The sequence below is a fragment of the Gorilla gorilla genome, chromosome 8 (assembly GCF_029281585.2).
Source record: "Gorilla gorilla gorilla isolate KB3781 chromosome 8, NHGRI_mGorGor1-v2.1_pri, whole genome shotgun sequence".
NCBI classification, from domain to species: Eukaryota; Metazoa; Chordata; class Mammalia; order Primates; family Hominidae; genus Gorilla; species Gorilla gorilla.
The window spans coordinates 144,518,410-144,530,000 of NC_073232.2; the positions used below are offsets into that span (position 1 = coordinate 144,518,410).

General features: G+C 58.9%; 1 protein-coding gene across 23 annotated transcripts in view; it reads left to right on the plus strand.

The window, feature by feature from the left end:
• JAKMIP3 (Janus kinase and microtubule interacting protein 3) overlaps positions 1-11,591 on the plus strand; it is a 139,525-nt gene that overhangs the window by 113,002 nt on the left and 14,932 nt on the right. For 8 of the 23 annotated variants that reach the window (XR_010135314.1, XR_010135315.1, XR_010135312.1 and 5 more), the window contains 4 exons: positions 1,617-1,820; positions 3,123-3,188; positions 5,483-5,524; positions 6,382-7,461. Coding sequence is in view for 5 of the 23 variants with exons in the window: in XM_063710583.1 (XP_063566653.1) it covers positions 1,617-1,820; positions 3,123-3,188; positions 5,452-5,502 (321 nt within the window). In the remaining 18 variants the exon portion in view is untranslated. Of the gene's footprint in view, positions 1-1,616; positions 1,821-3,122; positions 3,189-5,451; positions 5,525-6,381; positions 7,462-11,591 lie in introns of those variants that run through there. The other 15 variants (XR_010135329.1, XR_010135318.1, XR_010135319.1 and 12 more) reach the window with 4 other exon arrangements.

The following is an 11,591-nucleotide window of genomic DNA, read 5'->3' on the forward strand; positions in this document are numbered from 1 at the left end:
TGATGCTGGGGGGCCTCTCCCTGTGTGATGCTGGGGGGGTCTCTTCATGTGTGATGCTGGGGGGGTCTCTCCCTGTGTGATGCTTGGGGGGCCCTCTCCCTGTGTGATGCTGGGGGGTGTCTCTCCCTGTGTGATGCTTGGGGGGCCCTCTCCCTGTGTGATGCTGGGGGGGCCTCTCCCTGTGTGATGTTGGGGGGGCCTCTTCTTGGGTGAAGCTGGGGAGTCTTTTCTTGGGTGATGCTGGGGGGGGGGCCTCTTCCTGTGTGATATTGGGGGGGGGCCACTTCCCGTTTGATGTATGGGCCTCTCTCTCCACTTCCAACAGGAAGGCCCCCTTGTTTGGGATGCTCCCAGTTTTCTGAGTTCACTGTTGATTTCCTTCCCTTTCCCTGCACACTCGCCCGGTTCTCTCCTATGTCGTTCATGGTGTGGCTCTCGGTCGCTTGGGTGCCCTCAGGTGACCCACAGGCCTGTGAGCACCGAGGTTTTTTTCTGCACTTCCTGCTCTGCTTCTGGGAGACACTGGGGGCAAGGAGGGGAATGACTGGTTCCTCCTGGGGCAGTGGTGGCTCTTTATGGCAGGGGCTAGTGCCGACTTTGCCTCTCTGGACGTGGGTGTGGGAGACCGTGGTCTGTGTGGCTGCTGAAGGCAGGGAGGCTCATCCAGGCAGCCCACAGTTCGTGTCACCACGGAGGTCCTGGTGAGTACCTCCCACCACCAGGTGCACGTGAAGCCACCGTGAGGTTAATTCCAAGCCAGCGCTCGACCAGGTTTATTTTTAGAAGCTGGAGCTCATCTTAAAGGCACCAAGCTCTTTTGCTCTAAGAAGTGGAGGTTGACATGTGAGCTGGTTGTGACTGTAAGAAGTGGAGGTTGATGTGCGAGCTGGTTGTGACAGCTGGGGACAGTTTATTTTGTGGCCGTCAAGAACAGTAAAGTGTAACTGAGGCCCAAAAGCATTTTTTTCCATTTCCTAATATTTCTGCTATCTCTGAAGATGTTACATTTGGTTGGGAAGAAAGAGCCTCTGTAGTGTGAGAATTTGTTTTTTACAAAGATTGTATCAATAAAATTTGCCTAAGAAAAGCTTTGAAATACACAGAGAAAACTGCCAAACCCCAGGAATTTATGAGAAGGTGTGTATTTTGGCTGCTGGGTTATTATATATTTTGGCTGCTGGGTTATTATGTATTTTGGCTGCTGGTTATAGCACCAGGATCGGGTTACATGGGTCTGTGAATTGGATTTGGGGAGGCAGCGTGTGACCCCACACTCAGCTCCCTCCCACCTTGCTGTATCCCCACAGGCCACCTGCAGCCCCTCCACCTCCCACTCAGCTTCCCCACTTCATAGCTCAGTCCTCCCCCACTCTGGGGTCAGGGTCCTGGCTCTTGCTGGCCTGGTCAGCGTCTCTGCTTCTAGGGTCTTCTCACAGACTGGGGAGGTCCGTGGGGCCCCTGGTCCTTCTGCAGAGGCCACAGCACTGGGTCCCTCCCTGTTGCATATCCTCTTGGCCCTGCTCCCAGGCGGAGGGTGGCCCGGCCTCCGTTGCTCTTCCCGAAAGGTTTGTTCTGGGGAGAAGGCAAGGACTAAGGCGTCTCCCCTTCCGCCCCAGCACATCCTGGAGCTGGAAGCCATGCTGTATGATGCCCTGCAGCAGGAGGCCGGGGCTAAGGTGGCTGAGCTGCTGTCAGAGGAGGAGCGCGAGAAGCTCAAGGTGGCCGTGGAGCAGTGGAAGCGCCAGGTCATGAGTGAGCTGCGTGAGCGGGACGCCCAGATCCTGCGGGAGCGCATGGAGCTGCTGCAGCTGGCTCAGCAGGTGTGTGGCAGGCGGGGGCAGGGCTGGCGTGAAGACCTGGCCAGGGCCTGCACAGAGCCAGGGGGGTTCCTCCCACAGCCACACCTCCAACGACTACCCCTCTGTGGCCCCACCCTCCAGTGGCCACACCCCTCATAACACACTCTGATGGCTACACCCTGGTGGCCGTGCCCCCAGTGGCCATGGCCCCTGATAGCCATGCCCCCTGATAGCCATGCCCCCAAACTATCACGCCTTCCACACAGAGCCTTGGATGGCCTCACCTTCTGATGATCATGCCCCAGAATGGCCACGCCCCCTGCTGGCCACACCTTCTGATGGCCACACCCCTGGTGGCCATGCCTGTCAATGGCAGGCACTCAGGCCAGACTGCCTCCCCTACCAGCCTAGTGTCCTGGGCGTGTTGCGGAGGCCTCTGGGTGGCAGTTTCCCTCTTTTGGACCCCTGGGTACTGTCTTTTCCGTGACACTGTTTCCTGATGGCAAGGATGTTCTCTGGGGACAGCAGCCCAAGGCCTGCCTTTGCCTCAGGGCACTGTGGGACCTTAGGCCTGTTGGGTCAGTTCTGCTCTAATGGGAGGTGAGAAGCCCTGCTGACTAGATGGCCTGGATGTGTAGGACACGGCCCAGCTTCTCCGTGAGCCAGGTTGGCTGGGAGGCAGCTTTATGGATGTATTCCTTGTTAAGAACACCACTAGCGAAGGTTTAGTTGAAATTCACATAAACAAGTGTGCTGTGTGCCAGCTGGCTGTGGGCATCGGTGGGCTAATGTTGGCAATGCTCTGCTGGCTCCTCGTTAGCCTCCTGGGCCTCTTTGGTCTCCAGGGGCTCAGGGTGAGGACAGTGACCTGCAGCCCCTTTGCTGCTTCAGAGGGGCTGTGGTTGGAGCTCGGTTGCTTGGGGGACCCCAGGCGCCAGCATCCCCCTCACCGGGAAGCTCTCTCTGTGCCCAGCTCTCCTGCGACCCTCTGGTGGCCCCTTACTCCGCTGCGGTGGCATATGGGGGACCGGGAATCCATTCCTACCATTTCCCTGGATGTCAGGCGTTGTGCTTTCTGAGTTGAAGTTGCAGGAATCGGAAGGATATTGTTCCCACCACGGGGAGTGTGGCATGGCGAAGACCCTCCACTCTCCTGCCAGAGCAATGCAGCAAAGGCTTGTGTCCTCGTCAGGAGCCACGGGCCATGGCCATGCCAGCTGCTCTGCGACCATCTGTTACCAAGGAAATGAATGAAAATCTTGAAGGATTTGGGTTTCCCGAGTACTGTGACTATTGAAGATGTTCTTCCTTTTAATCTTGCAGAGAATTAAAGAGTTAGAAGAAAGAATAGAAGCTCAGAAGAGACAAATAAAGGAACTGGAGGAAAAGGTAAAACAAATGCAGTTTTGGGGGTTGCTTGTTAAGATCAAGGGAGAGGAACCCAGTGTCACCCCGACCTGAGTCACTCAGCTCCAGGCTGCTGGGGCAGCAGACTTCGCTCCCAACAGCAGCGGGAAGCGGCTGCCTGGAGGCCTGAAGGCTGGGTGGAGCTGAGCTGGGTGGTGGCTGCAAGGGCTCTGGACCAGGAGACAGGAGCCCCGGGGTCTAGGAATGCCCCTGCCAGGGCCCAGCCATGCGACCTCAGAGGAGCCACTCCTCTTGTGGCCTCAGTTTCCCCATCTGGAGCCAACGGCCTCGGGTTCCTCCCATCACTGAAGCCTGGGCTGCGTGGAAGCCTTTGATCCGTGCAGGTTCACCTTGCACTGGTCTAAGAATCTAGTTCCCAGATCAGAAGCACCCGTTGACGTGCAGTTAGGCTGAGGCCACACACCAGAGCTGGGGAGGGCTGTCTGGCTCTTTCTCGGGGTCCCAGCTCCATGAGGTGTGGGGTCAGGGCTGCTCTGTCCATGCACATAACAGACTTGGTGCTCCCCAAGTCAGGACGAGGGGAGCACAGCAGAGTCCCGACCCTCCCGGGGTTGCCTGCAGGCGTTCAGGGCAGCGCTTGTTCTCCCACATGGAGCTGGTTCAGTCATGTCTGGGGGTGACAGTGTTCACTCCATTGTGATTGGTCCTGGGGGCCCGGCTCCCGACCCCCAGCCCAGAGTGAGACTTTTTGCTAAATCTACTATGCGGTGGAGCTCACTGAAGTGACGGGCTCCCTCCGAGGGCTGAATGAAATGGTCAGTGGCCCCACCTTCTGCCTCATCCTTCCGGAGAGAACAGGAGGCTGGCATTGGGATGCCCCTATGGTTGGCATGTGCTGGTCCCGGCCTGAGGGGGAGCCCACAGATGCTCTGCAATTGCCAGGAGAGACCGGGTCCCTCTGGACAGCAGTCGCCTTAGACGGGCCGTCGCCTTAGTCGCAGCAGCACGGCCTTAGACGGGCCGTGTGTCATCCCACATCCACCCTAGCCCTCGTAGACGGTGACACCCATGCCCTTCCGCTGGGCACTCACTGCCGCCTGTAAGAATCATCATCCTGAGGAACGAGTTACTCAAGGCACAGCCTTTGAGGCCCCGGTGGACACCAGGCGACGTGGGGAAGCACCCACTAGCACGCAGGGGCACCCGGCCTTGCCGGGAGGGGACACAGTGTTCTTGGGGCTGGAGCCTCAGAGGGTAAAGCCTCTCCCCAAACCAAATGTCTGTTTCATTTTGCATCTTAACCTAAGGATATTTGTTTGTATTAAATACTAGAAAAATGTGAGGGCTGAGCGTGGTGGCTCATGCCTGTAATTCCAGCACTTTAGGAGGCCTAGATGGGAGGATCGCTTGAGCCCAGGATTTCAAGACCAGCCTGGGCAACATAGTGAGACCCTGTCTCTAGAAAAAAATTTTAAAAAATAGCTGGACATGGTGGCACGTGCCTATAATCTCCGTTACTCAGGGGGCCGAGGTGGGAGGATCACCTGAGCCTGGGAGGTTGAGGCTGCAGTGAGCCATGATTACGTCACTGCACTCCAGACTGGGTGACCGACTGAGATCCTGTCTCCAAAGAAAAAAATAGATCAGGTGTTATTTCTTAAATCTAGCTAAATAGCTCTTCATTTCCAAGCGATGCCCCACTGCCCGATTTTCTCTCGTGTCCAGATGGGCCTGGCTCCCAACCCCCAGCCCAGAGTGAGGCTGTGTGCGCTTTGTCTACTCAGGGTGCTGGTTGTACTTTGCTGCTTACGGTGGGACTGAGACCACAATATTCTCACAGGCCCGCTTTTGTTTGCTGGGCACTTGGAATGTCTTTCAATACAACGTTCACCATTATTATTACCCCATTGGTGCTCTCACCAAAAATTCCTGCAGCAGGTCTCAGCGATGGGTTTCACTCCAGGGAGGAGGAGACCCAGTCCCCGGGAGGCTGGCCTTGTGGTGCTGGGGACACGCTGGGTGTGGGGCCCCCGACCAGCGCCCACCACCCGCATCTGCCCGGTGCAGAGTCCCCAGTGCGTTCCTAGGGGTGGCGGCACCACCCCTCAGACCCGGGGGTTTGGGCAGCATCCCTCCCTCGGCACAGTCCTAAATAGCGTCCTCTCCTCCCTGCCAACAGCTCTGTCTTCAGTCTGTAATCGCGTGTATTTCTTGCCAGAAGCACTACAAACTCTTTTTTCTCTTTCTTTCCTTCCGTTTCTCCATCCTCCCCTTTCCGTTTCAGTTTCTATTTTTGTTCTTATTTTTCTCCTTAGCTTTCATTCTCTGGTCATAGTCCGTCTTGGCACCCTGACGTGGTGAGTATTTCGTTGGCAGGGCCCAGCAGGGGTCCCGCTCTGCTTCCCGGAAGACACCTCCGCCCCTGCCCTGCCAGGGAGCTGCCCACCTGCCATTCGATCAACTGGAAGGCGATGACCCAGCATCCCCAAAAGGGTTGTTAGAAAGCCACCAGCGTCCTTCAGCACTGGAAGTCCCTCCCTGGGGGTCAGGACCCCGGAGCCTTCCACTGTAGAGGCCGCAAGGTGCTCACCTTTCCTGAACGGGAAGGAGAGCAGGGCCCCCACCACCACCCCAGTGTAGCAGAAACATGCAGGACCCTCTCTAGGGGGTCTTTCTGCTTTGGTGGCACTCGGCAGCAGGCCCTGGGGGCAGACGCGGTGGTTCTGTGATTCGTCGTCATTCTTTTCTGGGTGGTGCTAAGCATAAGCTTGGGCGGTGCTGGAGATTCAGCCAGGAGGGCTTGGTCTCCCTGCCAGGCCGGGGCAGCTTAGGCCAGGATAGCTGGAGTCTGCAGGTCATGGCTGCTGCTACCATGGCACCCGCCAGCGTAGATGGCTGCCTCCTTCCAAACTGGAGGAGGGGCAAGTAGGACGTCACATCATCGTTCACCTCGGTCCTCGAGTCCCCACCCTTCAGCAGGTCCCGAGGGGAGCTTCCCCTGGGAGCAGGGCTCTCCCTCTCCATGAAGCCCCTCATCCCTCATCCCTCACCCCTCACCCCTCACCCCTCACCCCTCACTCCTCACCCCTCACTCCTGCCAAGCGGAGCCTCCCTGACATCCTCTCCACGCAGCCCTTCGGTCCTCGGCCCTCGGCCCTCACTCCAGCCAAGCAGAGCCTCGCTGACTCTGCACTCTACGTTTCTTTTCTTCCAGCCCCACATTGAATCGGACCCTTTTCCTCCAGTGGGACCAGAGAGCAGGGACAAAATGGGACGTCGCGTCTCCATCCCGAAGACCCAGGGAGATTTGGTCTCTGCACGCCCGTCCCGTGGAGGAAGAGTGAGAAGGGGCAGTGTGTGGGGCGCGGAGCTGCCGTCCACGTGGGATGCACCAGAACTAGAACTGGCTCTGCCGACTTCTCGGGGGCTTCTCTGGGAGAGGCCTGGCCTTGGCTGCTGGACCCTGGGTCCCTTCTCCCGGACGGCAGCCCCCATCCCATTTCCAGGGATGTGTAGCATTCCCTGCCAAGCAGGGGTGAGAACTGCTTCTGTGCAGAAGCACCAGCCGCGGGTCCCCTCCTCTCTCTTGGTTCTCACAGTAGCTGCCACTGGTGTCTGGAGGAAGATTTTCAGAAACAACAGAGGCTTGGCCTGATGACAAGATGAAAGCTGGACGGTGACCTTCATTCAGGGGAACCTGGAGGCTCCCTGGGATGGTCCTGGGAGGGCTCCCCGACGCCTCAGGGGCCCCTCCGATGCTGCAATGTGTTGCTGGGGTCCTGAGCACCTGCTGGCCAACAGACCCCACATCCACCCTCGTTCATCATCATCTCTGTGGGGACAGACAAGAGCCGTGGCCGCCGCGGGCCGAGTGGTGCCATCAACCCTCTGCCTCCCTACTCAACCTGAGACAGGAAGGCCAAGATCCCGCCCAAGCCACCAGCTGGGAGCACCGCGGGACTGAGCCAAGGAAGGCGTGGGGAGCGTGGTGACAGGAGGTGGGACGAGGGGGCGGAGCTGGCTGGAACATGGATGCCAGAGGCTGCCTCCATAGTGCATCTCCAGAAGTCACAGAGGCCCTGGGCACCCAGAGCCACCCAGCCTGGAAGCCCCTGCACGGGCCAGCCCTGCAGGCCATGGACCCCGGCGGGCACCGAAGCCTCACCCCAAGCCTTCGCACACGAGGACAGCCCAGGTGAGGATGGTGGGCGCAAGAAGGGAACCGCGGGGACGGCCTTTCCCCTCCCGCCCTGTGTGGGGACGCTGCATGAGCCGTGGACCAAGAGGCTGACAGGTAAGGGCTGCCATCTGTCCGCGGGGAGGGCCTTTTCCCTCCCGCCCTGTGTGGGGACGCTGCACGGGCTGACACACCTCCTTCCTGGCCTGCTGATTCTGCTTAGAGAACGCAGCCCCATTTGAGATGAGAATTAAATTTGCTGGCGCACCCTCCCTGCGAGGTGAGCCCCAGCTTCTTCACACCTCTGCATCCCCGTCTGCACATGCGTGGCGCTGCCACCCCGTCCACTGCTGACCCGTCAAGATCACCTCTCCCGCCGCTGACAGGACAGGGCCTGGGGGCTGGTGTGGAGTGTGGCGTGAGCTGTCACTGGGGGCAGGGTCTACAGACACGGTGCTCCACGGGGACCTGGCATCTGGCAGAGCTGGCCCTCCTCCCACTTGCAGGAGGAGGCTTGCGGGAAAAGGGAGAAACCCCGTAGGTGCAATGAGGCCGATCTCCGAGTGCGCCTCCCTCCGCTGCTCCCGTGCACTTGAACGTGGACGCCGCCCCACACTCGGACCCGGCACCTGAGGTGTCCGCTCTGGGGAGGCGACTCTGGGTGCTCCCAGCAGGGAGGGAGGGAGGTCAGGACTCTGGGCATGCTCCACCATGGAGCTTTCCTTGCCAGCGGGGTTCCCTATGGGAGGGTTTGAGGATCCGTTGTGTCTGTGGGACTCGGGCCCTGGGGCAGGGTGAGCCGGTTCTTGGGGAGGCAGTGGCAGCCCCATGGGCCGCCCAGGGAGCGCTCCATCTCCCCTACCTCCGACCCACACCCTGTCCGAGAGCCACCTGTGTCTCCTGCAGTGGGCAGCGGCTGTGGGCCATGGGCACCGTTGTTCCCGGGAGATGCTCCCTGCGTAGAAAATGGGAGGGGGAGGAGGAGGTGCGACCACCACCCTGCACTCAGGAGAGGGCGGCAGCTCCATCTTCACCCTTGACTCGAGAGGGGTCCACAGTGAGGAGGAGGTGCGAAGGGGGCGGCGGCTGCGTCTTGCAGGTCCCCTGGGGCGCGTTCTTCAGGCGCGTGGTGGATGAGGCGGCGTCCTCGTGTGGTCGGGACCTGGGTACCCGGCAGCATCTGGCTCCTGCATCCTCCAAGGGCGACCAGGCACAGCCTCAGGCCAGAAGGTTCGCTGCAGAGGTTCATTCTAGAAGGAGCGGGAGACCAGCAGTCCCAGCCCTGTCCAAGGACGCCCGCTGCTTGGCACACGAGGGCGCCGCAGGCCCACCATCCCTCAGGACATGGCTGTCGAGTCCCCAGAGACTTCTTGTCCCACAGCAAGAGCTGGAGCTCCAAGCATAACATCTCTAACCGTGCGGCAAGGACAGCTCAGCCAGAGGTCGGGAGCTCCACAGCCTCCAGGGTCCCCCGAGGGCGGCTGGGGGCAGGGAACGCCCCACAGCGCAATAACACACACGGCGTGGACATACGCACCTCCCCGCCATACACACCTCCCCGCGGAGGCTTCCCGGCTGCGTCACTCCCACCCCCTGCGGGCCAGGCCTCACAGCAGGGGCAGGTGGACCATCCAGGCCATGCTAAGCCCCGAGCAGTTTCCCACAACAGGTCACAGAGGGGACGCCGGGCCAGGAGATGGGGGCCTGGGGAGCAAGGCCCCCCACAGCTGCCCTCGGTGACATCTGGGACTTGGACATCCGTGGACGGCATCCCTGGATGGAGCCATTTCCTGGGTACTGGACCTGGAGGTGACTCGGAGCTTCTCCTGCTCCCAGCGTGTGTCCGTGGGGGCGGTCAGGGTACAGGCCACACCGTCATCAGGGAGGGGCAGCCGGCCGCCAACGTGCAGACTGTGTCTCAGGCCTGTCGGCATGGCGGGGACAGAGGTGGGCGGGCGCTGCTCCGCTCGGGGGCTGACAAGCCACAGGCTCATCATGGACAAGGCGTCTGTACAGCTGCGCACAGAAGACTGTCCTCAGCCAGTCCCGTCAGCCTCCCGGGATCAGGGAGTGAGCCTCGAATGCTAGATCAGAAAGGAAAATGTGTGAGTCAATTGGCCCCAAGCATCACGTTGCACCAGGCGGAGCTGTCAGCCCCAAATGCTCGTGGAGGGCTGTCACCCAACCCTGCAGCTACCCCGGGGGTGGGGAAACCTGTGAGCAGAAACCTGTCCCCCCTGGAGCACCGGAAGCAATGCCCTCTTGAGCATGTTCAGTCAAGTGAGGAGAGGAGAGCGATGCCTTCTTAGGCTCCCTTGGGGGAGGTTATGGAGCGGGGACTTTGGGCCGAGGCCACCAGCTCACAGGGCTCCTCTGAAGCGAGGCGGCTGTCATCCTCTCGGGATCCTCTCCCACCGCGTCTGCTCCGAGTGTGCAGTCTCCAGCGTGAGTTTGAAGGGTGTCACGAAAGAGCTACTACCTAAACTTGCAGCCAGCAAGGGGCTTTTGTGCCCTAGTCCCCACTCCCAGCCCTGGACCACCAACCCCACACCCACGGGAAGCAGAGGGCCCCTCACCCACAGCCCGGCAGGTGCACTGTGCGCCCTGCTCTGTGGCAGAGGAATCGCGACAATGTCCGTCTGAGTGTATTTTTGCCCAGTAAATGAGACGCGAGACGTTACTGTGCTGTCCCAGTGAGCATCTCCCTTCTCTCCAATTAGCTTTTTTCCCCAACTGTTTATTTTGAAATAATTTTAGACTTAAAGTTGCACAAATTGTGTAGAGAGTCCTGTGTACCCTTCAGCCTGCTTCCCCTGATGTCCCTGTCTTATTTTTTTCTTTCTTTTTTTTTTTTTTTTTTGAGACAGGGTCTTGCTCTGTCACCAGGCTGGAGTTCAGTGGCGCGATCTCGGCTCACTGCAACCTCCTCCTCCCCCTGGGTTCAAGCAATTCTCCTGCCTCAGCCTCCCGAGTAGCCGGGATTACAGGCAGGCGCCACCACACTCAGCTAATTTTTGTATTTTTAGTAGAGATGGGGTTTCACCATGTTGTCCAGGATGGTCTCGAACTCCTGACCTCGTGATCTGCCTGCCTCGGCCTCTCAAAGTACTGGGATTACAGGCATGAGCCCCCGCGCCCGGCCTGTCCCTGTCTTGCATAATCATGATAGATTTTCAAAACTTAGCTCAGCCACACCCTGGGTTCTGGTTTCTCCAGGTTTCCTCCTGGCAAATGCTCCTTTCTGTTCCAGGACCCCACGTTGCATTCACTCATCCTGTCTCTGTAGTGCCTGCCATCAGTGACAGTTTTTTAGTTCTTCCTCATCACTCTTGGCCTCGATGCTTGGATAAGAACTGGCGGGTTATTTTGTAGAAGGTTCCTCAGGAGGATCTGCCTGGCCTGTGGTTCCGTGAAGATAATGCATCTGGGGGGAATGCCCCAGGAGTGATGGACCCTAAGTACCACACCAGGGTGCCCGAGGTGGGTGTGTTTCATCACTGAGGCCGTAACCTTGATCACTTGGCTAAGGGGGTGTCTGCCAGGGTCTCCACTGAGAAGGAGTCCTTTGTAATCTATGCGTGTATTGGGGGAGATTCGCCGAGACTGAAAAGACCACGTTTCTCTGTGAACGTTGCCCCGATCTCCGCACCCATTGGTGGATCTTCCCTGCAGCACGTCTTCCTGTGGGGACGTCCTCTCCCCCTTCCTTCTATTTCATTGGTTAGAATTTTCCTATAGAGAAGACCTGCCCCTTTTCTCCTATTTCTTTGCTTATGTATCGCACTGTATGCTTCCAGCCATTCAGTCTGTCCCTGGGTCATGGCCCAGTGAGGCTGTTAATGTCTCTTCACCCAGATGCTGCCGCGGAGCCTCCAGTGCGCCTCCAGGCCGGCGCCCTGCAAAGCACTCTCTTCCTCTCTGTCCCCACAAGGCAGGGTCCATAACCCCTTCCCCAAGGAGCTCTGGCTTCTGTATTGGAGAGCAGTGTTCAGAAACCAAGGTCTCTGGACCGGGGTGTGCTTATTGCTACTGGGGTGACAGTATTTCGAGGCTGTCTCAGAGACAGCCTGGAAAAACATGTGCAAACCCACACACCTGTGCTTCCCGCCTTCCCTCTCTCCTTCCTTCTCTCTCTCCTTCCTTCTCTCTCTCTCTCCTTCCTTCTCTCTCTCTCTCCTTCCTTCTCTCTCTCTCTCCTTCCTTCTCTCTCTCTCTCCTTCCTTCTCTCTCTCTCTCCTTCCATCTCT